General features: G+C 40.5%; 1 protein-coding gene across 1 annotated transcript in view; it reads right to left on the bottom strand.

Moving 5' to 3' along the window:
* tmeff2a (transmembrane protein with EGF-like and two follistatin-like domains 2a) overlaps positions 1-26618 on the bottom strand; it is a 129016-nt gene that overhangs the window by 1395 nt on the left and 101003 nt on the right. Inside the window, exons 6-9 of the mRNA XM_005450459.4 lie at positions 16415-16563; positions 13069-13125; positions 12766-12892; positions 1709-1867 (exon numbers count right to left, since the gene is read on the bottom strand). Of these exons, the coding sequence (XP_005450516.1) occupies positions 1709-1867; positions 12766-12892; positions 13069-13125; positions 16415-16563 (492 nt within the window). The remainder of the gene's footprint in view (positions 1-1708; positions 1868-12765; positions 12893-13068; positions 13126-16414; positions 16564-26618) is intronic.

The following is a 26618-nucleotide window of genomic DNA, read 5'->3' as shown; positions in this document are numbered from 1 at the left end:
AGTGGTTGTTGACAGTCACTGGGAAATTTGTTAAAGCTCCAGTCACGCCAGGGACCAGTTAGTGGCCCCCTGGCAACCACAGGTTGCTAGGGAAAAATGTATTCCCTGACAACTGGAGAGTGAGCAGCCTCTTTGCGATTTGTTTCACCTGTCTCTGGGATTGTGTGACTGCAGCTACACTGATGCATGCTGCATTCACCTCCAAATGGGGAACATAACAAAGATCCCAGGGCACTGGAAGGACTTTCAAGCACCTCTGATCCCAATTAGACTGCCAGAAAAAGACCGATCCATGGAAGCCCCACCCAGCAACCCCACAGCATCCAAAGGATCCGTGCCTGACGTTCTGGTGCCAGACAACCCAAAGCATTCCATGTGGTTCTGAGTACATAGCCATGTTATTCAGCAAAACTCAGTGCGGCTCACAAAACTTGTTGCTGTGAGAACAAAAGAAGCATCTGAAGAGAAATCAGATGAACACCTTTTTGAGACTTTTGTAGCGGGAAAATGACAGGACAATCTGTAGAGAGATGATTTTCTTTTTTAACGGAAACAGGAAAATAGCATTTTATAAAATGCTGAATTTGTGGGAAATGACTAACATCTTCATCTTTTAAAAATTAAACAAAATATTTTCTTTTCCAGTCATTTCATAGGAACCAGAGGCTTGGGCTCCACAGAAGAAGTTCAAGTTATAAAAGCCTTGTTTGTTCTGTTCATTTTATAAGACAGAAGTAACGAATAATAAAAAAATGGTGGAAACATGTTATTTTGCAGGGAAGTCCTTTTGAACAGACCTTTTCCAAGATGTCAAAAAATCTCTTGCACAAGAGGCAAAGCATAGGGATGACCTTTTCCATTTCCCCCTGTTTGTCCTTTAACTGAATGGCAAATCTTTACAACAAACAGAAATCACATAAAACTCCAGCAACATTCATAAAATGCAACAAATGCCGTGGAAGTTCGATCGGCTTGACAGAGACGGAGCGAGTCAGTAACCGCTGAAACGCTCGCCTGCGTCGATTCGCTTGGAAGTTCATTCCTTTCGACTCGTAGAAGAATGTTCAAGTATGTTTTTGTGTTAAATGGATATCGCTACGCTGCAGGACACATTAGTGTTGCTGTCGCTGTATTTTGTGTTATAAATTCTCTCTTTGCTTCTTTATCTCCTCTCCTTACCCTCTCACCCTGCTCCACTTTCTCATTTCGCCCCTCCTCCTCCTCCCTCCTTTGCTCGGAGGAGCAGTTTTGTCTCGGTCAAAACTCCTTTAAAATCTTTTATTAAATGTCATAAATTGCTTAGGTCAGCCAGAGGCAGACAAGCTGCAGGCTATATGTGTGTGTTTGTGGCTCTGAGTGTGGCTGGGTTTTTATAGTGAATACAAAATGCTTATGTTAAAACACAAGTGTCTGTGTGTGTGTGCATGCTGGACTATACAGATATGTGCGGGTTTCTGTGCTTGCATGCACACCTGCAGGTTTTCAGATGTGTGTGTGTGTGTGTGTGTGTGTGTGTGTGTGTGCCCTCTGAGAATGTGACAGTACTTTCTATGTATGCCCAAAACCTTGGTGACCTTTCAGCTGTTTCCTCCATGCTCAGGAGCCTGTGACTCCCAGATACACACAACATGGAAAACACTGCTCCCAGGCTCATTAGTAGGCTGTTTTTGTATATGTGTGTGTGCGTGTGTGTTCGAGCATGACTCACCTGGTAATGCAGAGCACCACCACACAGATGATGACCACCTGGAGTGCTCCGATGATAGAGGCGATGAGGACATAGTGCAGTTTGCCGGAGCCTGGCACCACATAGAGGACGTTGTACTCCTTGATGTCACAATGAGGGCCCCTAAAACCCGAGTGACAGCTGAGATCACGCACACACAGACGCACAAGAGTGGGGGGAAAGCGAGAGAGAAAGCGAGTCATTCCTGTGCACGGAGTGACAGGTTCATTATTTTTAGCATTTCTAATTGAAACGTCACAGAGTGTTTGATAAAGACATTGCGGTGGAACGCTGCATTTCTGTGACAGTGTGGTGACTTTATTTTTTTCCTTAGCTGTAGCCGTTCAGATGAACATGACTGATGGGGTTTGCAGTGGAAAACGGTTAGCGGGAGAGCGTGTGTGTGTGTTTTCACACCAAGTGGCTAAAAATGCATAATCTTCTCTTTGTTCTAGGCCTGTGGCCATACTAATGCTGCCATTATAGATAGTGTGTTAAGCTGTGTGTCCGTACAGAATGTACACATGTAGCTGCCATAGCTGTGGTGAAAGCCAGCAGATGAAAACATCAAGTAGTGCGGTTGGTCAGTTTGGGCTCCTTGTGTTTTCTCTTACAAGCTTCTGATATCAGGAGATTAATAGGGAAGACACTCACGAAATAATGGAATGTAAGAACAGTTACTGCAGGGACTATAATTAAAGCATGATGCAATTCGGTCATGATACATCCATCTTGTGGTGCGGCACTGGTATCAGTGTGTGAAATCAAACACTGAACGATTAATCAAAGCTTTCGCTGTGGGGAGCTGTGGTGCTCGAGCTGTCATTGACACCTTAGGACAAAAATAAAGTCCACATTTTTGGCATCAAAAAAGAAAAAGAAAAAAGAAAATCTTCTCAGGAAATGATCTTCGGGGTGGATAGTGGTATTAACTACTTGCTGCCAGGGGTGCCAGACTCATTTAGCTCATCCCAAGTAGGTCACGCCACTTGAGCCACACTTCAAGAAAAGCCACATACCATCTTAAAATGAGAAACTCTAAAATGTGTCCTTTTTTGACGTAAATAAGCACATAAATACATATATTTAATAAACTATCTGTTTACAAAGATCAGTAACAACAGAATAAGAGATGTAAAAGCAGCAATAGGTCCCAGCTTTTCTACATTCAGTTCATTTTCTGTCATTATAAAGAACACCTGCTACTTAGATTCATCACTTTACTTTGGCGTGGCTAGGTTTGCTGAGGTGCTGCCCCCTGGTGGAGGCTAAATAATCTGCATTTCCACATGCGCACATTGAAAAACAAAGATGCAAATGCAGAGTTTTGTCTTGCAGGTTATGGTCGGGTCTGAGCTGGTTAGTACTTGGATGTCCACATGGAAATACTAGGTGGTGCAAAGTTGGGTGACGTAGTTGGTTGAGTGGTTAGAAGACAAGACAGACCTTTCTGTGTGGAACTGGTGTGCCTGTGTGGGTCTTTGCCAGCATGACAGCAGCAAGTATACCCATTTCCACAACTCAGTTTCTATGTATTCAATGATATTGTCTCATTTTTCATATTGTATGACAGTTTGGGCTTTGCTATCTATAATTAGACATCTGACATCTTTATACAACCAAACTCTAAAAACAATGGATAGAAAGCCTGTTTGGTGGCATCCTTGTCACACTTTTAAGAAATATAATTTACTTAGTTTTGAGAGATTTATTCATTTGTCTTTTTCTTAACTTAGTTTTCAAACGTATAAAACAGTCTGGGCCAGAGTGTTTTTCTAGACACGTTCAAAGAGAAGACAGTAATGGCATTACCGGGAGCACGGTGTGACTGTGAAAGACCACATTACAGATCTAAAGTTGGACAGAGGTAAATCAGAGCCGCTGCAATTTTAATTATGTCATTATATTATAATTTCACAAAGATTCATACTCTCTAGCGTGTATACATGCCAGAACATACATGCACAACCAATGTGCATTTTACAACAAATCTCATTTATACTAATCTTTTCCATATGGGTGTTGAATGTGTGTCTAACCCTGAGTCCCAAATATTGCTTTGAATGACACCAGCTTCTACTTGAAAACATGTTAGCACGCCTGTGAAGAACTCTAGACCTCAGGCTGGGGCGAGACTGACAGCCTTCTCTAGTGGGCCAGATGTTTGGCTCGATGGTTCCAGCCGACTGGCTGTATGGTTGATACCTCTGCGCTTATTTCTAGGGTATTTTCTGACATCTGACAAAACAAAACAAAAAATGCCCAAATTTCACCACCCTGCAAAAAAGTGAAGCCAAAATTAACAATGCTGGGTTCTATACCACAAGTTTGTTTGGCTATGTTTAGTCCAAAATTATTTCAGAATTTAAAAAAGTCCAGCAAATATCAAAAGTGTAAATTAGAGTCCAAACAACAATGACCCAAAACATCTTATTGAACTTGTTACTCTCACCTGCAAGTTCCAAAAAACCTGATGCAAAAGAAATGAAGACTGGTGTTGCAAGCTTGGTTACACTGTTGCCTTTGTGTGTCAGATACAGCCTGGTTTCCATACAAGGACATGTGGGGTGAAACAGGTTCACAAAAAACCTTTTGTATTTAGAGCATTTTGTATTTAGAGGTAGTCTTTTACGGATGCAATCGGCTCTTCCTTCATGGGAGACTGCTCTCACAGCATAATACTACAGGTTTTGCCAGCTTGCTGTGGACCTTGAGTGGGAAAACACATACAAACACACACAAAAGACTAATGGAGATGATCTTTGTCCTCAGAGACGAGCTAAAACAGTCCCCCTTTTAATCTCCCCTTCTCCTCCATCTCCTCTTTACCTGCTTTTCCTGTCTCTGGGGAGGTTGTTACCCACCAACACCTGCACATCCTTGTTTGGCACAAAAACACACACACAAACACACAACCTGCTTCACATTCTCTATCCCTTCGACCTGACAGCGTACGAGATGAACATTGCAACCTTGTTCTGTTCGGGGGTTGTGCTTGGTTTCCACACTCGTGTACGCACAAACACACACACAGTCACAGACATGCACCACTCCCACAGAGACCGCTGCGCTTTCCTTCACATTAAGATACAGACTTTGCCTTGTACAGCCATCAGGGGGCAGCAGAGACCCTCCGCACTCCCTGGCTGCTCAGCATGCAAAGAGAACGTCTGGGACGATCGAGGTTAGAAAGAAAGTAGAGAAAGATAGCGCGAGCGAGAGACACCAAGACCCCCTGGCTGCTACACTATCAGGCTGTAAAAGATGGCAGACCTGAGCAGCACACATGTATACTGGCTCGGTGCGTGGGTGGTGGGTTTTAATATCATTCCTCAGTGTGCCTTTTTGTAAATGCATATCTCTGCTGCCTGTGTTAAGTGTGTTCTGTGTGCCTGTATGAATATGAAATTTGCACCTGTGTGGCCAATTCTCAGCTGGTGTGTCTGTCTGCAAAATAGGGGCGCAAGGGTGCACAGAATTTACGGTTTGGCATGAACTCTGGTTTTAGAGTGACAGCTCGATACACACAGTGAAAGCATCAATTTATTTTCAAAAAAGGAAAATGCTCTAAAGTTTGTAATTGTCCATAATTCCAACTTTAAATGCTGAAGCAACTAAATGCTGCACTCTCTCTCAGTACAGAATTGGAGCTGTTTCTTGTGTGACAGTAAAAACACAGACTGTATATAGTAGATGGATGTATTTAAACCCACCTACTACCATTTTCAAACAGCTTCGAGAATTTTAGCTGTGACTGTTCTGTTATTTAGGGCCACAAGTGATCATACTTAATTTCCAGCTGGTTAACTAGATGGATTAGTTTTCAGTCGTGGAGGTTGTGGCTTGAGTAAAAAACCATTATGAGACACGTGTCTACCTCCTGCTAACACTTTCAGCACAGAAAGTTAAACCTGCAAATAATAATACTTTCAGCCTCTCTCTTGTATGGATCCATATGTTTGATTTGGTACAGAGGTTTACATTATATATCGTATCATAAGCAACGACCTGAACACATACATGAAAAGATATTTGCCCTCTTCCTGAGTTCTTCATTTTTTTCCATATTTGTCACACTTAAACATTTTAGATCGTCAAATAAATTGTATTTTTAGACAAAGGTAACCTGAGTTAACACAAAAATACACGTTTGAAATGATGATTTAATTTATTAAGGGAAAAAAAGTCTCTTCAACCCTACCCGACTCTGTGTGAAAAAGTAATTGCTGCCATTGTTAAATCATGAATTAACTGTGATTTTCCACATTTTTTGGAAAGCTGGGTTTAACTTCAATAGCTACACCCAGGCCTCATCACTGCCAGACCTGTTGAATCAAGAAGTCACTTAAATAGAACCTGTCTGACAAAGTAAAGCGGGCTAAACAATCTCAAAAAGCAATTCATAGAGCCACGATCTCAAGAATAGCAGAGAAGCAAAGTCAAACTTTGCTTCTCTGCTCTGGGTGGCTGTAGCTCAGGAGGTAGAGCAGGTCACCTATTAATCGGAAGGTTGGTGGTTCGATCCTTGGCTCCTCCAGTCTGCATGTCAAGTATCCTTGGGCAAGATACTAACCCCAAGTTGCTCTCCGATGCATCCATCGGAGTATGAATGTGTGTGAATGTAGTTAGAAAAAGCACTAAGTACAGATAAAGTGCTTGTATGAATGGGTGTGATTGGGTGAATGCGATATGTTGTATAGAGCGCTTTGAGTACTCCGGGAGAGTAGAAAAGCGCTATATAAGAATCAGTCCATTTACCATTTACCAAACTCACATTTATCAATTTGGAAAGGGTTTCAAAATCATTTCTAAGGCTCTGGGACTCCAACGAACCACGATGAGAACCATTATCCAAAACTGGGGAAATCTGAAACAGTGGTGATCATATTCAGGAGTGGGCAGCCCAACGTTCATTCAGGAGACAAAAGAACCCAGAAAAACACCTAAGAATGATTCAACATAAGAAAGAGACGATGATGATCCCCAATATGTTTGGGAAAATACTCTGTGGACTGATTAGACAAAAGTTTAACTTTTTGGAAGGTTTGAGTCCCGTTACATCTGGCATAAAACTAGCACGGCACTTCATAACAAGAACATAATACCAACAGTCAAACATGGTGGTGGTAGTGTGATGGTCTGGGGAGCTGCTTTGCTGCTTCAGGATCTTGAGGACTTGCCGTAACTGATGAATTCTGCTCTCTACCAGAAAATCCTGAAGGAGAATGTCCAGCCATCAGTTCATGCCCTGAAACTAAAGTGAACTTGGATTATGTATATCTGAAACACACAAGTCCGCATCTGAATGACTCAAAAAAACCAAAATGAAGGTTTTGGACTTAAATCGGATTGAGATGCTTTGGTATGACCTTCACCACACCCAATGCGGCATCGTTGTGAGATGTGAAAGACTCATTAGCAGCTGCAGTTGTCAAGCGTGACACAATCACTTATTTAGTTTAGGGGGCTAAACTAATAAAATCAACCATCATTTGAAATTTGTATTTTGTATTTACTTTAGTTATGTTTGCTAATATTACAATTTATTTGATGATCTAAAATATTTACGTTTTTGTTAGTATGCAAAAAACTAAGAAATCAGGAAATGGTCAAATACTTTTCTCATGTGTTTAATGTGTGAAATGTTTAAACTTGTTAATTGCTGAATTTTTTTCTGCCTGTGAATACCAACTTAAAAATCTCAAACAGGGCACAAATCTTTAAATAACTCATAGTTTCCTCTTTCCACATATAATATGTTTCTTTTATAAAGATTTGACTGAGCTGGCACAAAATGACTTGCAGCGTCTGTCGCTTTGCTGTCACTTTGCAGATTTGATCAACAATAACAAATTTAATACTTCCAGCAAATGCGCAGTAATAACAGGATAAGGCTTTTAGGGTTAATAAAAATAATAAATCATTTAAATTGATCACTTTTATATCAACATCATAAATGAACATGAAGCAGGAAAGCCAGTAAATCCATCTGCATTTATCTGTGATTGAATGTGAGAGTTTCTTAAAGTGTCTATTATCAGCAGCTGCTTCAAGTTTCTGCTTCAGTTCATGAATCCCCTGCAGCCATCCGAAGGCAGCGGCACAGATATGTTGATACATCTGCAGTTTATGATTAGAGCACAGCAACACAAGAGCGCCTAGCTATTATGCACACTTGTACACAGTTACATGCAAATGACACTAGGCTGCTACAAAGTAACCACACATCCCTACAAATCACTGGTGTAGTACCACATGATATACTGCTTTATACCACATCTGCACCAAGAAAGTGCCTGGGTTTCTCTGTACCTGCTTAAAATGCCCCAGGATATGTCCTCCTTTTCCTTTACTTTTGGGCTATATTTTTGTCACAAAGAAAATGGGCAGGTAGACATGAGCACTGTACTGCACTGATCAAAGTTCAGGCAACAGAGTCGTCTGTGTGCATACCAACTACAAAACTGAGTGCTCAAGTTATACAATTACACCCAAAGATGGAAAACTAAAAAAATAAATAAAATAAAAATGATAAAACAATGTGACAACTCCATCCATTCATCCATCCATCCATCCATCCATCTTATCATGCCTCTCTAGCTCTTCTGGGGGCATACGAAGCCATTCCCAAGCCAGGTAAGAGATTTTATCTCAGTCCGGGGACTTCTCACAGTAAGATATGTCTGAAACACTTCACCTAGGAGGTGCCCAGGATGCATCCAGATCAGATGCCCACAGCATTGTGATGGAGTCCTTTCGTTGTGGAGGAGTAGTAACTTGACTCTGAGTCCCCTCCGAATATCTGATCTCTTAGGTTGAGCTTCTACACCTTACAGAAGAATCTCTTTTCCACCATTTGTTTCCATTCTCATTCACCACCCAGATAACCTGACCACCGCTGAGGGTGGGAATATATCAACTGATAGACTGACGGCTTTGTTTTCATGCTCAGCTCTCTCTTCAACACAACAGACTGGAACGGCTTCTTCATCACTGATGACTGTGCTAATTCATCTGTCAGTCTCTTGTTCCATTCTTCCTTCATTCATGAACAAGACCCCAAGATACTTAGATAAGATATTCATCTGCTTGGGGTAGAAACTCACAAGGCAACCAGTAGTGGGCACTCCACCCTGTTCCGACTGAGAATCATGTCCTCAGACTTGGAGATGCTACTTTTCACCCCAGATGCATCACACTTGGCTGCAAACTGCCCAGTGCAATCTGGAGGTAATGGGTCAATGAAGCCAACAGATCAACATCATCTGCAAAAAGCAGAGATGAGATCCGAGACCATTGTACCTGAGACCCTCCAATCCTTGGCTGCACCCTAGAAAATGGTTTGAACCTGCAGGGGTCTCGAGGTGCTCTGGCTTCCTCCCGAACTCCAAAGACATGCATGTGAGATTATAATTGGAGATTCTGAAATCGCTGTGGATGTGAACATGAAGATGATTGGTGACACTCTGCCTCTCACACTATGACAGCTACAATAGGCTCCTCCCCTCTGCAACCCTGAACTGGATAACCAGTTGAGAAAAATGGTGGATGGAAGGATTTTTTGACAGAACTTTCATTTGAGTGATTTTGTTTTGTTTTGCAAATTAACAGAAACATGATAATAGTATTAACTACTAGGCTAATTTTACTTCAATTTTCAAGCAGTCATTAAACTATTAAAAACTGAACAGTTTGTGACTATTTCTAGTCTAAAAATATATATGTCACTTGTTTAGACCGGCACCTTGTCAGATGTAATCCACCTCAACTCTCATAAGATGGCAGTTTGCACACTAGCTCATTAAAGAACCAAGAATAAGAGGCCATCGCCAGCCGATAATTTCAAAATGCTGCAACTGGTGCTTCTTTAGTGTTCTCCACAACAGCAGCATGCACCCATATGATATAAGCATTTGGAATTACACACTGAAAGTCAATTACTATATGCAAATAAGAGTATAGTTAATTTACGACCAGTTATTGTAGACTTTCAGACTCGTAAATGGTTATAGAATATGTTGGATGTCAACAGCTGTCAGATCATTACAGCTATTGAAAAAGTGGAACATCTATCTCACTTGGCCTGTATATTCTGTGCGTTAGGGAGTTTGGTGGTGTTTATGAGGTGCTGCTCCATCATTGGCGTATACATTACTGGGAGGGAGCATGCCCACTACAGTAAAATAGACTACACCACTGCTCCACATACAGTACACCAAACTGGTCTGTTGGGACTTTTCATCCAGGTTATGATCAGATACTGGATTACAACATCTTTCAAATAAAACCTCCTTTCCAACTCTCTCTTTTAGTAAAAGTTAAGTGCGTTACAAAGGAGTCATGGCTGTGTTACATTTCATGACACGATGTAACCATTTATGATGCGAGCTTAGATGCGAGATTAAAACTCAAATCGCATCATATAACAATTGATGCAGTCGTATACTGCAAATTACTCTGCTTTTTACTATTAATTTTTTACTGTAAGTTTCTGCCATCATTATACAAATTCAGTAAAACCAATAAAACACACGCCATCTGCACTTCTGTGGCAGTGCGGGCATAGGCTGTGCCAATATGACACAATATGAATTCCCAGAGAAGTGGCTTTGGACTTGTTAAGCTATTCAGGGTTTTTCGTACATGCAGGCTATCCCCTCGAACCACTTTTGCTGTGAGCCAAAGGAAAATCACTGGCATTCTAATTAAATTATTTTTCTAAAGCGTTTTATTAATTGGGCTCCATTTACTCAAGCTTAATAACCAGGATATTTAGAGCGCCCTAGGGTATGATTTTCAATACTGTGAAATCTTGATACGTTTTTGTTTATCAGAAGACCAGAAATAGCAGGAAATGCACTGATTTCTGTCCAGTGAGGTAAACCAGACTCACTGCCTTTATTATAAGTGGCTCGCTCATCCTCAGGAGTGCACCTCCCCAAAGGCCCATTCTAAGTTGAGAAAAATCCCTGCCTGTCTGTGAATAGCACAGCTGCAGCTGAAGACAGAAGCTGACACTTTTTTTTTTTAACTTTAATCACAACCCTCTCTGATATGTATATATCCCCCTTCAGCCTCTTACTGTGTGCTGTATGGATATGAACCACAGTCAAAGGCGTGATTGCAGATGGCACAAAGTCTGTGGGTCCAAGACCCGAAGCCTTGCACACCGCAAAATAAGACCCTAGATCATAAAGCATGGGGATGGAAACACCAGCATCCTCATTAAGCAGCAACAAACCCAACATGGGATTAATTTGAAGCAGTGCAGCATATTTGACTGGTCAACAGCCCGTCCTACCATTACAGCAGGAGGGATCTTAAACACTTCTCGCTCTCAGCGCACTGGCTTATATTCATTTAAAATAAACAAGGCTGATTAAAAAATAAATTTGCTCTAGCACTTTCTAAATTTTACAGCTGATTAGCTGTCTTACATTCCACACTTCCTGTTAGTGTCTGCAGATCACAGAGAGAGAGAGGAACAACAAATTTGTGATAAAAAAGACAGAACGGGTCTGAGTCATCTTGCTTCATGTAGAGTTTGTTTGTTTAAGTGCAAACCTAATGAGTACGGTATGCTCGACTGATAAGTAGAAAATGGCTAACGCTCTGACCGTAATAGTTAACATAAATATAAAATTGATAATGGGAAGCTTTTTAAAATCCATTTCTCTCATTATAAATAATAGTTAATACCATCTACAATCCAGTATACTCTGCTAAAAGTACATCATATTTAGGAAACAATGGTGGGCTGGCTAGCTTTTAAGTTAGAATATCAAACTTGTCTTCAAATGTTGCAGCATGAAATGTGAAATGTGTATCTTTGCTTAAGATGCAAACCACATTTGTTGTCAATCTCATAACACACCACCAACAGGCTCCCTCCACTAGACACTGGCTAGCTTAGAAGCCTGTTATCATTGGTAACCAGTGATAGAGAGTAACCAGTTTATGTGGGAGTCATCTCGTGGTCATGGGAAGAAGTCAGTGACAGCAAATGTCAAAAGCCAGGGGCCAAACCCTCACGGAGATGATGAGACAATGGTCAACTACTTTAGGCACCGATACTAACCTAAAGAATGCCCAAAAATGAAACCAAACAAGTGCAAATATCATAATTTGACATAAAAAATTAAACAGTCTTTTACCTGCTCTGTGCACTGTCTGTGTGACCTGTTGTGCTCATGCAACAACAGAGCAGGTCATGGTCAGGGTTATTCAGTGAGTGTCTGGCTTGTATACTGATCCTGCACATCTTACCTGTGACTTGGACAAAGTGATGGGGTTTTTTTGCATTCAGAAACCGATTGCAAGTAGTTGCAGCAGCCAACTGACCACCCAAAGGCCCACCATGTTATTTTACAGTTAAATGACCATCCTGCAGCAACTACATGACCATGTGTGGAAAATTTCTGAATTTATTATGTTTTCAGATCTTTGGGATTCTGGCTGGCTTCTGAATGTAAGCGGTTAATGTGAATTTCTGTGCAACAGATTTGCAACAGATGGCAACAGATTTGCGATTTTGATTTTTTATCACACTTAATCGCCGTTTTATCACCCACAGATTGCGTGTAATTGCCAACTTGACCCCATTCAGTGCAAATTAACAGCAGATGAACTCCATCTTACTGCCACTTTTAAGCGTCATGTCGCTGCACCAAAGTCGCTTTGAAGACGGCAGCTGACTGCGAGTGGTCTTCGAAGCAGTTAATTCAAAAGCAAAGAGATTCTAAGTTCACTGCACATGAACCCAACGATTTTGGTCATGCCTATTTTCGCTAGTGTGACTGCAGCATTAATGAAATTCCCAGAAGTGAGAACGCATCTGTGAAACAGACTATCTCCTGCAGTGTGTTGCATGTGAGAAAGGAGGAGCTCGAAAAAGCTCCTGATTTAATTCTCATGACGTTGTCCGCTGTTCATGTGCGAAAACATGTATTATCACTTTGCAATATCATTGTCGTTTTTCTGTTTTCCCTCTTCCTACGAACCTCTGTCCTGTGTGTTTGTTTGTGTGTGTGCATGTGTACCTGCAGGAAGGCTGAGCCAGGTTGCTGGGGAACTGACACTCTCCATGGACGCAGTAGTTTTTATAGCGATCTGGACAGGGGATGGACAGACCGCGGGCCAGTCCATTCCTGGTCTCCTCTTTCTCCCCTACAAAAACACGAGACCCTTAAAATCTGCCACTGCCCCTCAGGAAGAGATGAATTATAACAAGTGAGAAACATGAAAGGATGATGAACAGAGGAAAGTCTGGGAGCGATTCTAATTCATCTTTGAATGACAGCACATGTTATGTGCTTATCTGCCACCATCACGGAAGCACTCACCCGTGGGGTCGGTCCGTGCGAAGTGTCCATCTCCGCCTGTGTTCCCAATTATGTCATCTGGAAAGGCCAAAGACACATTAAAGCTAAGCTCAGGTCACTACAACCTCTCCTACAGCTCTATCGCAGGTTACTCATGCACAGTGATGCTACTGCAGGTAAAGAGGACTGAATGTGAATTATCATCTCAACAAAAGGTTCATGTGCCATGTGCGCCTGTGTGCTTAATGCGTATAAATGTGAGCCATTCTCTTCAAGTCAGAAACCGCCGCCCCTAATGTATTACACCGAACAAAGGCCAGAATGGAGCAGAGTCGGGTGGAAAAGATCAGAGGGAATAATGCATTTTTGCTCACCTCATTGACGCTGCATCGAGTTCTACTTTTCACAATGGCTAGACAAAATCACCTTCAAATCATTATCATTTTATTGCGATTGATTTTTTTTTTTCAGAGGTCAGTACGATCGTTCCCTCAAACAGAAGCTGTGAAAGCATTCTTCAGATTCATGATGCAAGACTTGTGGCTGGATCTGTGACTTTGAATTTACTTCTTATTTTTCCTCTTTTATTTATTTCTTTATTCACAAGAACACCCGAGGCACAGTAAAAGAAAAGAGACTCAGAAAGATTTCAGTCAGTTCAAAAGCTCAAGTCCCGTATGCGTGACATCCACTTAAGAAAAATCAAATGAAGAAAACAAATGAATTTTAAAACGTAGCCAGCGGCGAGACGCTACAAGCTCAACAGACTGCAGCTCCAGTGGATTCAACGAGTATCTGGTTAAATTTGGCTGTGGCGCTGAGGTTCAACAATATCTTCGCAAGGTTATCTGCGCTTTTTGTTGAGCCACTGTAGCAAGCAGCGGTTACAGAAACCGTTTCCTAATAGCATGAAAGTGGAGCATAATCAGCCATCTAAGTGCCAGGGTGTCACTGTGAGTCCTTGCTAACATGAGGTCGTCTCAGTGCCTCCATTTCATGCTATTTGTCTTTTTCCTTGATTGAAAGAGAATCAAACGGGGTGGTCTGACCCACAGGACATAACACGAGGGAATACAGATTTCTGTTTGTGTTCCAGAGCTCGTTAGCCCTGATTGCTTTACTTCCCATTACTTCTCAAAAGACCTATTTGTTCTGTGTGTACTCAGAACCTCTCAAACGGTCTCTTACACTAAAAAAAAATAACTACAGATCTTAAAAGGTGCATTTGACTCCAGAATCAAAGCCTGTAGTGTTTCTTTTAGATTGTTTAGGTGTGAATCACCTAGTTTGGGAGATTTCTGTCTCTTCTTTCACTTAATGGAACTAAATGACCCTCTAAAAAAGCTTTATTTAAAAACTCAGTAACTATTTCTAGAAATCATCACCTGGTTCAAAAAAGCACTCACAACAGGATTTGCTTTATGTATGAACTTTTTTTCCCTACCGAACGACACATGTCAGGTGTATCAATCTGCAAAAGGAAGCTTTTGTGACAGTAAACACTCATGTTTTTGCGCTCAGCTGAGCTGCAAGGTTACCTAGTTGCATTCCTGTTTAGACTGGAAATAATGCCTAAAATAATTCCAAAATGAAAGTTCTCACAGCTCCATGGACTTTTTGGAAAACATAATGCTCTCAGTGCAAAGCAGTCTTACGTGTACATACAGCCCACAGAAGGCACCATAAAAACAACAGACAACAAATTCATAATTAAAGTAAGAATAAGGTCGTCAGCACGCCGTCCATCTCCAGTGCTTCACTCAACATCTTAACAGAGCCTAACTGCATCTGGTGAGTGACTCAGTTTGACTTAGTGGGTTCATTGTGGGAAGTGAGTCTCTCACAGAGTGCGAGGGAATTAGCTGCGACTACAGTAAAGTGAATGTTGGTGGTAGTGACCAGCCACAAAGTGTGCAGACAAGCTCAGGCTGCAGTAAAGTCTGTTACATAATGAGAAGAGAGCCGCAATAAACTGGAAAGTGAGGCTGACACTGATTCTCCTCAACACCTCTGCAAAGTGTTCAGATGACCAACAGACCAGAAAACAAGACTTTCTGGCTAAGAGGTTAGTGCTAAGCACTGCACCTCTGTACTGCCTTCACCTGTGAGGACACTAAGCGTTGACTGTCTACAGGGCATGGATATACACTCACTGGACAAATTATTAGGTACACCTTGCTAGTACTGGGTAGAACCCACTTTTGCCTTAATTCTTCACTTCACAGACTGAAGAAACTTTGGGAGATGGTGTGTTACCCTGCTGGAAGCAATAGATGAAACACTGTGATCATAAATGGATGGACATTTAAATGATGATCAGTTGGTGCTAAGGGACATAAAGTGCTAAGAAAATATCCTCCACACTATTATACCTCCAACAACAATCTGAATCACTGATACAAGGCTGGATGGATCCATCGTTTCATGTTGTTTACACCAATTCAATTCAATTTTATTTATATAGGTTCAAATCACAACAGTTGTCTAAAGTCTACTAAACTTGATATTTTGAACGGAATTTAACCTTCAACTATTCAACAAAATGAGCAAAATAGCAACAAAATTGCTAATTGTTAAAATCCGGTTGAATTCAAATCTTTGTGATAGTCTGAAAAGATTTTTCTAACAAACTTTAAAGTGAAAGGAACAGCGCTTTTAAGGGCATGACTGGCTGAGCAGATTCAGCTTGGAAAAAAAGGTCCATGGAAATCTGGTGCTTCAAATCTTTCATATCTATAACTATAGCTATATATATTGCTAGTTGGAGCTCCACATGAATACCATTTAGTTCCATTATAGTCAAGAATACTCATACAAAACAATGAATGAGTCCAGGGCAAAAGAAAAATATACTAATCTGATTTTAGGTTTTAAACCACACAAACCTTAAATGACATTAAATGAAATAAAAACACATTTGTGTGACTTTGTCTTCTACATGAATTAGAACTATAACTCAGTTTAGGGATTAAAGCACTGAGATTAATAGAAAAACAACTTTATCCCCGGAAATAGTGCGCCAAAATAAAAGATACTACATAAAAAAAGGAAGGATTAACTTTGTGTAAAATTATCTGTATATGTAGCAGCAGCGGCTCTGAGGATTATCTTTCCACACCATTCCAAAATTTGATTGAGTGAAACTTTCTGTAATTATGAAATGTGGCTGGAACTGCAGCTGGAGGGAGATGCAAAATCACGCCGCCTGCATTTAGCTCCGCACGATGCCTCATTTGCCTCCGTGTTTTCACTCCAATGTGACGCAAACACCTGTTCATGAAGGTAGACTGACGGCTTCCGCTGCGTTTGTGAAAGTGTTGTTGTGCCTTTCAGAGTCAGTGTGTTAGTGTGTGTTTGAGAGTCTGACCGTGGCAGTGGCCCAGGTACTTGACCTCGATGCGCTCCTGCTTCTGACAGGACGCCTCCTTCACCTGGCAGGGGTTGTCATAGGAACGACCATCTGAGGCGCACACTGGGTTGAAGCTGATGTGGGAACAGTCGATGTTGCAGACACACCTAACGAACAAAACAAATATCCATGTTACAGTAAACCTTCTGATTATCAAAGTCAAAAATCTAAAATAAATGAAAACAGAAATATTAATAAAAACGAGAGAATCCTTATTCTGGAAAGGCTGCTTTGTGTGTTTAGCTGCTGCAGACAAATTCATTCAGGGATTAAAGGTAAGACAGAAAAAAAACCCCTACATTTGCACTCAGACAGAATGCTGGACCATGCATAGTAATCCTGTTCAAACTGGGGTTTCGGCTCATTCAATTTGACACAATAGCAAATGTATTTAACTTTTGCAAAAGAAAAAAAGAGAGAGAGAGAGAGACAGGCTGCACCGAGGGCTTGACTGACAAATGATGTTCTCTTACAAAGGCAGGAAGCAATTAATAATGAAAGAACTGTAGATAACAAAGCAGTGCATTTTAATGTTGTGGAGAAAACAGCACACACTCACACACAATTCAAGCTGTAGGATGTGGAATTTATTGGAGATAAGATTGAAAATTGCCTAAATGCAAAATAATAACTTATATGCTAATATGCTAATGCTTTATACTTCACATTGAAATAGCCTGTGAAGAAAAGCCATTGTACTATGCAGAACAGCTTGTTTCTTGTATCTGGCTTTATAACAAGCTAATATAATGTCCTTCAACTAAACTTAAACCCGCTTAGAAATTCACAAAATCATAATGATGGGCTCGAGACTCGAGGCAGCTGCCTGATCTTTCACCTTTAAAATTAGTCCTATAGTCCTTAGTGCTATATAAATAAAATTGTATTGTATTGTATTGTGTAGTCGAGTTTGTTTTCTCTACATAATGAATTTGTTGCTTTCTTCCACCGAGCTGACGTTTCTGCGGTGTTTTCGCGGCAGACTGAAAAACATCCATTTCTCCGGGAATCTGGAGCTTACTTGATGCTTTTAGCGCTCGCAAATTAACCAGGCAATTTGCTGGCGCGCCACAATTTTCGATTAAATTTCAGTGCGAGACGTTCTGTGTTTGTGTGTCTGTTTGCGTTCTTCTCCCGGCCTGACATCTGCATAAGTGACAGCGAGAGCGAAGCGCCGCGCACACCTGCGTGCATGTGCATATTTGTGTGTTTGTGTGTGTATTTTGGCATTAGTGTAGTGTGACCCTTAAGTCTGTGACAGGCCTGATCAGCAGAAATTACAGCCAGATTGCCTTCCCCAGACAGTTGCTGCTGAGTAGCGCTGAACGCAAGATTCTGTAATTATAAATCTGTCATTATTCTCCCGGCCTTTTCATTTTCCCCTGGTGCCAAGCTCTCAGTAAAGCACAGGCATTCAGCTGTCTTACAGCAGCATTTACATACACGCCCACATGGGCGCCCGCCAACACATAAACAGATGCCCCCACACACGCGCGCACGCACACATGCATTCACACACACACCTTGACAATCAGCCGCGATGATTCGTACTGCTGACATTGATGTTGATTGAAACACCGTGCAGCAGAGTGTGGCAGCGCTTAGCTACTGTTGTAATGATGGATCAGCAAAGTAAGAATGATGTGAAGAAAGGCTTCGTTATGCATCAGAGAGGACGCGCTTGTGTTGAGGCTGCCGACATCCAAAATCCCACATGACACTGAAGGTGAGCTGCCACAACTATGAATGACCCGCCACTACTGAGGGCTGCTCAACGAGACTGTAACGCTGTGATTCCAAATACTATTTCTCACCAATGACAAGAAAAAAGCCAGTTTTCGCCTCCAATTAGGGGTGCAAAAATAACAGTCTGAATCTATGCACAACCACAGACATGACACACAATTTGATATAGCTGTACAAAACAAAATGAAGAAAGCCCTCTCTGTTCACTCTGTTTTTGCTGTTGGCGTGTGTGCACCAAACAACCTTCTCTTGCTAGTTAGCTCCATTTTCAGATAGAAAAACTACAAAGAAATGTCACACTGTACCATATACTAAAGTGCCTGAAATCCTGACACAGACTTCTCCTCCTGCAACATGAAGAGTAGCTTTAAAAATATACCAGCAGAACTCTACATGTCATTTCAGAAATGTGTGTGAATCGAATGCAGCTAATGCTATTTTAAAACTCTTCCTGACTGACGTCAAATACGAAAGAACTACATCGTACGGCAAGCTAAACAAGCTAGGATGCCGTTAGCAGCGTATGTGTTTGATTAATAACTGATGAAATACTGACCTAGTTTTAGTTTAGTTTTCACTTCCTTTTGAGTTTGTATCACATAATGGACTATGGATCTGGACAAGATCAAGAAGCAACCCCTGGGAGTGAAAAATAAAGCAGACACAGAAATAGCAAAAACTGCATTTCCTCGACTGGCAACTTAACATTCTGGCCACTGTGATCTTAGATTTTTAAAAGCAGGTGTCACGAGTTTGTGCTGGATCTTAATAATGAGAGAGACACTGCACATTCAAACTTAGCTGGCCTGCCCTAAATCATATTCTACACTAATGGGGACCATGATTTACATAATGAGCGTTATGCTGTATTCAGTAAGATCTGAAACTGCAAGCACAGACTCCTCAGAAACGTGTTTACTGAGGGCATGAATCAGTGTAACTGAGGGCCTGTTTTTTTCTATAGACTTCTACACAACTGCACTTCTTTTTGCAAACAGGAGAGTTGCCATGTGATAAAGAAATCATAAGAAAGAATGCAGGTTTAAGGTGCTTCCACATAGGTTTCACTTCTCAGGCCCAGAGGCAATATATAAAGTTATAGTAAATTCCCTTAGACTAGGGGTGTCCAACTCTAGGCCTCATTTACTTGCAAAATGCGCAGTATGGCATTACATAAATAAAAATGAACTGAATTAGATTGGACATGTTAATCATGTTTCTGGAGTTTGATTCCTTTTGGAACATTTGTAATGGAATAAAGAATAACGTGTGGATTTCCCAAGCCAAATGGGTGTAGTCACAGTGGTTGTGTTCGTCTTCTATATACAATCAAATCAAGACAATTATTATTACACATCCCAATACATTAAGGTGGATACAGATTTTACAAGCAGGACTCTCAGCAATCAAGCTCAAATTATCTGCATAGCTAGATACCACTGGAGGCAAGTGAAAAAAAATATTTTTTGTCATTTGTGTTAACCTTTAAAGATTATACAGCACAGGCTTTAATTTTTGCAAAAGCTGCCCTAAAGACAAGATTAGGCTTACAATTATAGTGCCGGCGTTATCATAAAAAGTATCTAAATGGGAACAGTTTCAGCATGAAAGGAAGCAGCAAGATTCAAAGAATCAAAGCACAGTCTTCCCAGCTTCTGAACTGAGAGCAAGTTTCCAGACATCCATCACCAAAAAACACAATATAGGCTTAACAACACGGTCGTATACATGTGTACATGCACACCACCCATCTCCCATCGTAGAACGCTTTCAGACTGTTGTCCATCCCGAGAGGCCGCAGTTGGTCGGTGGCTGATATCTGGGCTCCATACATTTTTAATGAGGCCTCTCACTTTCTCCACAATAGGCACTATACCACCAGACTGCAGTGCGTCAACACATCCTAGTGCTACCCGCAGACAGGCATGCACAAAAACTCATATGCATAAAGAAGACAGCTATCGCTTTGCCATAGTCCTTGTTTTCCCCATTCTCCTTTTCACACACACCAAACCATTCCTTCACACATGCTGCTGAGAGGTACAGAGGGGTAAAGAAGTGTTAAATGAAAGGTAGCAGTGTGTGTGCAAATGTGTGAACTATACCCAAGTCTGTGCACAACGTGTGTGAGAGAGTACTTTCCTAGCAGGATGTGTAGTATTGATTAGTTTCTGGCGATTTCCCTCCCATCAAAGCCTCCCCACCTCCAGACTGTCTGCGGGCTCCCAACTGAAAAGGCCACTTTACACACATTTCAACACTTACAGCAGCTGAGGACAACATATCCACTGACTGCCTCGTGTTGTGTACAAATCCTTAGCAGCTAACCTCACTGCAACTGAACACAGCATTGATTTTCATAATCCTTAGCCTCAAATTTCACTGTAATCCTTTGAAAAACTGTGCGAGAGAAGCAAATAGACAAACAGAGCCAGAGAGAGAGCTGTGGAGACAGAGAGAGGAAAACAGTAACGGTACAATGCAAAGTAAAGAAGAGAAAATATACAATAAAAACCAACAGGCACAAATGGCAAAAATAAATTGCAATGCTCTGTGACACAAAATGTTATGAGTCCAGTAATCATTGATGGATTGCTGAACAGGTATACTGGGCGCAGACAAACAACTTGTACAGGTGCTAGATCAAAAAACAAATTGAAGACAGAGGATCATCACAAAGCAGAAAAAGCTATTTACAGACATAAACACATTCATCATCTAAGTCAATGTGATGTGTTATCTTCATGAGATGTACTCGCAGTCGTCACCTGTCAGAGCAGAGCTGGGTAACACAGCTGATATTCCCATGAGGAGGGAAACATGCCGGAATGGGAAAAACAAAGCAAAACTACAGACTGATAAATAATAACACTGCTCTCTCTGTACAGTCATCTCTGGGCCAAAAGTCACTATTAACATGTAATATGAGAAATAAAATCTAACATCTATTCGGACATGCAAAGAGACCACAAAGAGTTGCAAACTAACTAAAAGTAGAGTAGTTATCCAGTGCTCACAAAGGGATGTCAAATAACCCCCAAAAGGTCACCAAAGAAATGTAAATCTACATCAAAACCACAAGTACAGAAAGTTAAAAGATGACTACAGGTGGAAGTAAACCTCCACACCTCCACAAAGAGATGCAGAACAATGACAAAGGGACAAATAAAGTCTATGAAAAGTTAGAAAACCCCCTATAAACCACATCTGGGCATTGTACTGATAAACTCTTTGACAACCCCATGTTTGTTGGACTCTGTTACTCTTATGCCGTAACAAGACATTGAGAGAAATCTGGAACTTCAGTTGACATACAGCGGACAATTTAAAATTTTCGTCTTTGTCCTCGATGACAGCTGCAATGTTTGCAACACAGTGCAGTTAAAGAGTTTGAGATTACGACGGGGATGGCAGCAATGCACTCAGTGAAAGGGACCACGACAGGAGTGATTCGTTCATGGGGGAAACTGCATGCTTCAATAAGCTGGGGCTGTGAAAATCAGTTGCGTTTTTAAAGTAGATGCATGAGAAAGCTGTCAGGTGTCTCAGCCTGGCCAAAGTGCTAACAGAGTGTGGGACCTGAGAGCTGAAATTTGAGTTTTGTGAGAAGAAAGACAAGGACATTCCAGAGCTCTCAGATGCAGAATGGAAAGCAGATGCAGCATTTGCTGTTGATGTCACCGTCCTTTGTGTTTTCACCTCAGACATTGATTTCGCTCACTGAAGAAGAAAAAAGGACAAAAAAACTGCAGATTATATAATTCAACTACAAGTAAAATAGCACTAGCACTTTGTATAATGTTAAAAGTCCTTGTTTTGCAAAAACATGCACATTTTGTTTACAACAGTTTTTGTCAATGTTGATTAAACTGCAACAACACCATGGCATTTTTACTCTGCCTATTTCACATCTTCACTGCCTAATTGTAACAGCTACTCTTACAAGCAGCAGTTTCCCATGTGAGCCTTTGGGAAAATTAATTGCTGGCATGTGATTTTAACAGTCTTAAAAATTGGAAACAGAATAAAATAATACAAGAAGAGATGGGTAGCAATGACAAAGGAATGAACAGAGTCTATGAAAAATTACTATATTACAATAAAACATTAACTTAAAAGGTCTAAAAACAAATGAAAAACCAGAAAAGGACTCAAAACTTCTATAAAGAGGTGCCAACCAGCATCACAAACATACTACAGCAACTTTCAAGGTCACCATCACTCCAAGTGAAACCACCACAAATGGATTTAGAAACTGAACAAAGAGATGAGAAATGACAAAGCCTATTAAAAAAGTTCAAAATGTACATTATGCATTACATACAGATGGATGTTATCAAAATAGTCTAAAAACTAAACAAAGACATGCAAAGCAGAGACAAAGAGTCTATTGTGAAGTTACTATATTAGAATAACTTAATATAAAATAACAAAACACTCAAAATTTCTACAAAGAGATGCAAAATATCTACAAAAGGGCTCAAAATATCCAGAAACACACTATAAAAACTATAAGAATGTGACATGACAAAACACTACAGAGGTCTAAAAAAGCACTAAAAGGAAATGTAAAACAATGAGAGAAGAGAAGAGAAAGAGAAATGAACATATAGAAATAGCAAATGAATGATAAAGAAAAGCAAAGCTCTGGTTTCCATGCAGGAGGGGTAGTTTGCTCTCCACAGAATGGGTTTCAGTGAGGAGATGAGTGCTGGCTTTTAAAAAACCCTCTCAGGAGGTCTAACCCCAGTGTTCATGCAGCAAGTGTCCCTCGCCATGACCGGTTCACTATCTGCTCCTCCTCTTCCTTAATTCTATCAACACCAATGGGTGCTACTGATGGGTTTGAAAGCATGGATTTTTCTGGGTAATTACAGTTTTACACCACAAATGGATCTAAATGGATTTTTTGTGACACTGTATTGATCCCTCAGGGGCAAATTTGTCTTTTTTTGCTTGCTGTCTGCCTCCAGAATATAGAGAGGTGGAGTAAGGCTACCAAGGCTCTTTGATACAGCAGGAACAAGTGCAGCAAAGTTTACCCAAAAGAGGTTCTTGCTAACTACACAGAAAGACTAAGCACATTTTTCCTTTTCTTATCTGAATCAATGAAGAGAAGGAGATTGATTTATGAAGACTGATTTATGGTGAGCCGAGGTAGACTTTATTGATTCCTGCAGGAAAAAAAAAAGTTCTCTCTCTTTAACCCATTGCAAGAACTAAGACCAGTGGGCACCCCCTATGCGGCAACAATAGACATTTGCAAGCAAATTCCTTGGTCAAGGGCATTTTTAACCGAGCATGTGATGATGAATCATAAATGATGACAACTGGAATCATCTGAACTTTGTTGAAGAGGAAAAAAAATGCTGAAATAGTTTTTATGTTATCCTGACCAAGCTGAACAGCTTATAACATGCAGGCATGCATTCTTTTATACTGCCAGAATGTATAAAAATAATAATCAGGTTTTAAAACAACACAAACGTAAAGATGCAAATAGCAAACTGATGAATTCTTTTTCAACAAAGCAAAAAAAAAAAAAAAAAAAAATTCATGTCATCACCATCAGCAATTTTTTTCGAAACAGTTTCTAGAATAGTTTTAACCATAGCCTTTATCTGGACCTCTAAATTGCCGCACACATTTCAGACCCTTTTCCATCAGGGTTTCACATAAATTTAGTTTTGTGCTGGCTGACTCAGTAATGGCTGTAACTGCAGTTAGAAAAGCAACTGAGCCAATCACAGCTTTTTACGAGAAATTACAAATGTGGAAGTTGTGTACCTGTACCGAAGCCAAAAAAATCTGTGACAGGAAAATTGGTCCAAAACAAGCACTGATGGGCTGTTTGGACTACTGCCAAGTTGAGACCTTGTGCATCCGGGTTGATTGGGACAATTGCTTGTTCTAACCACTGCAGCGTGTTATAGTGTAGCGGGAACAATATTCACAATAACACACTGAAATAATTTTTCACTTTCTCATCAGGTTTGCCATTATGTAAACCAATGACAGTATACACAGTGCTTCATTGCATAACAACAAATGACAAACTTGGTTTCTGGCACCGAACTAATCACCAATGTTGGGTTGTGATTGACTGGAAGTCTTGTAGCCATGTTGGCGAGCTAACTTACCGCAAAAAATGCAACTTTGTAATGGTAAATGGCCTGTATTTGTATAGCGCTTTACTAGTCCCTAAGGACCCCAAAGCGCTTTACACAATCAGTCATCCACCCATTCACACACACATTCACACACTGGTGATGGCAAGCTACATGTAGCCACAGCCACCCTGGGGCGCACTGACAGAGGCGAGGCTGCCGGACACTGGCGCCACCGGGCTCTCTGACCACCACCAGTTAATAATTACCTTATCTGACCACAGGACAACTAAAGGAGCAATATAATAATATATAAAATTGCAATATAGTAATATCCACTGATTAACATTCAAATTACAGTAAGGTGACAATATTGATACCGCTCTCCTGTCGACTGCTAGTTAGCTCGAATTTGCAGTAAAACTTCAGACTTAAAAATAAACATGGACATAGCCACCATAATATTCTTTGTTTGTGGACTAGTGATCATTTGTATGTAATCCAAACCATCTCTGTGTTTCTTTAAGACTGATATGGAGGATAAAGTAGTGCTACGTTATCAGCCAACGTTAGCTAGCTTGATTTAGAGAAAAAAATTGTTATATTGCATAGACAATTGTTGTAACTGCAATCACCATTTGTTAGTGCGGTATAAGATTGTATTGAGAGTAGTGCACTTGCTCAGAGCTTTCTGAAAAGTACTGATGCTCAAGTAAAGACTTTAACGCATTCCCTCAAGGAAAAGGAGGGAAACACCACAACATGAAGTGGCACAAAGCATTTGTTTTCATTAGGTTGGGAAAATATGCCAATATGCTATAACCATATGGAATATGCATATAACACACAAATGTCTTTGTTATCAACTTGTATGAAAGAAATGAAGATAAAAAGCAGAGAAAGTGACTGAAAACATTTTTTAAATTTTGCCAATGAGCTTAATTTTTCTAACTAAAAAGCATGTAGTGAATGATCAGTGCTAATGTATAAAGCTACTTTCAACTGCTCTCTTATCCCAAAGGGTTGCTACAATGGATGGATTTGAATAGTTTTCCAGGACTGGGACTGGCAGGGTTTGTGTCACATCCTGGTCTTGAACTGCAGATCGCTCACATTTAAGGCAAAACGCGTTAACCACTACAATGTGGAGCCACAAACTAGTGCTAATGCATAAATAAAGTAATATTAGAATTTTACTAACTAAAATGAATCCCAGCACAGTGTAGGATTTATTGGGTGGTCTCTCTCTCACACAGGGCCAAATGATTTGTGAGATAACTGCACTGAAAATGCTGCAGAAAGCATCAGCAAATGTGCCTTAGCGATGGTTAAATGTAGCAGACAGTTAGAGGCGTGCAAACATCAATCAATCAACATCAATAATACATAACTTTAAGCCTTCACACAGTGAGTGTGATGCCCCATAATTCATAAATTTGTTTATCTCTTCCATAAATTCTTTTAACATGGGAGTCTATGAGGGTTGTCGAGCTTCTGAAGCCAGCCTCAGGTGGATATCAAAGGAAGTGCAGTTTTAGAAACTTCTCCTGGGCTTCGCTCTGTAGAGTTTGTCATTTCATTAAAACTGAAAGCAGGAGTTAACCTAGGCCTGTCCAAATATGACAAAATCGTCTTACCAACCAACACCACTTAACCTCGCTAATTAGCAAGCACTAATTAACAAGAAATAAACACGAAACTGAATAATTAAGTGACAACGAGACGCCACTTCATTTTGATTATCAGCCCACGTCAGGTCCCATATATCTCAGAGCATTGCAACGCTTTACATGGCAGCAAACAGTTTGCAGAGGAACATTATTCCTTAATTATTATCTGCATTGCTTGTGCGAAAATAGGAAAAATACTTTACACGTGACATCACTTTATCCTCACCTGGTATTTGATTACTTTCATCTCTCTCCACTCATTGTTTCATCAGCTGACGGTTTGTTTGATTAAACTCAGCTGCCTCCTGATTGGAATAACCTGTCATTTTAATCAAAATGATCTTATATTATGCCAGTTGTTGGGTGCTGTTTGATGAAAATTACCTGCTGTTGGTTTGCAATTACCTTTCTGATTATTCGCCAGAAACATTCTTATCAAAACACCTTTAGGGCTTTTGAAAGATTAAAGGGTACTCGTAGTTTCTGTTTTTACAAGAAAGGACACTGAAATATTCATACGTCTGTTTATGTCAACTGCTTTTTTAACGAGATGCATTATTGACTTTTACTGCCTCTCTCGCCCGTTGTCTCCTCCCTCCCTGCATTATGTAGAGTATAATTGTCTTTATTTCAGCTTGT

This window comes from Oreochromis niloticus, linkage group LG16 (genome assembly GCF_001858045.2).
Source record: "Oreochromis niloticus isolate F11D_XX linkage group LG16, O_niloticus_UMD_NMBU, whole genome shotgun sequence".
NCBI classification, from domain to species: Eukaryota; Metazoa; Chordata; class Actinopteri; order Cichliformes; family Cichlidae; genus Oreochromis; species Oreochromis niloticus.
This window is presented reverse-complemented; position numbering and strand designations above follow the sequence as displayed.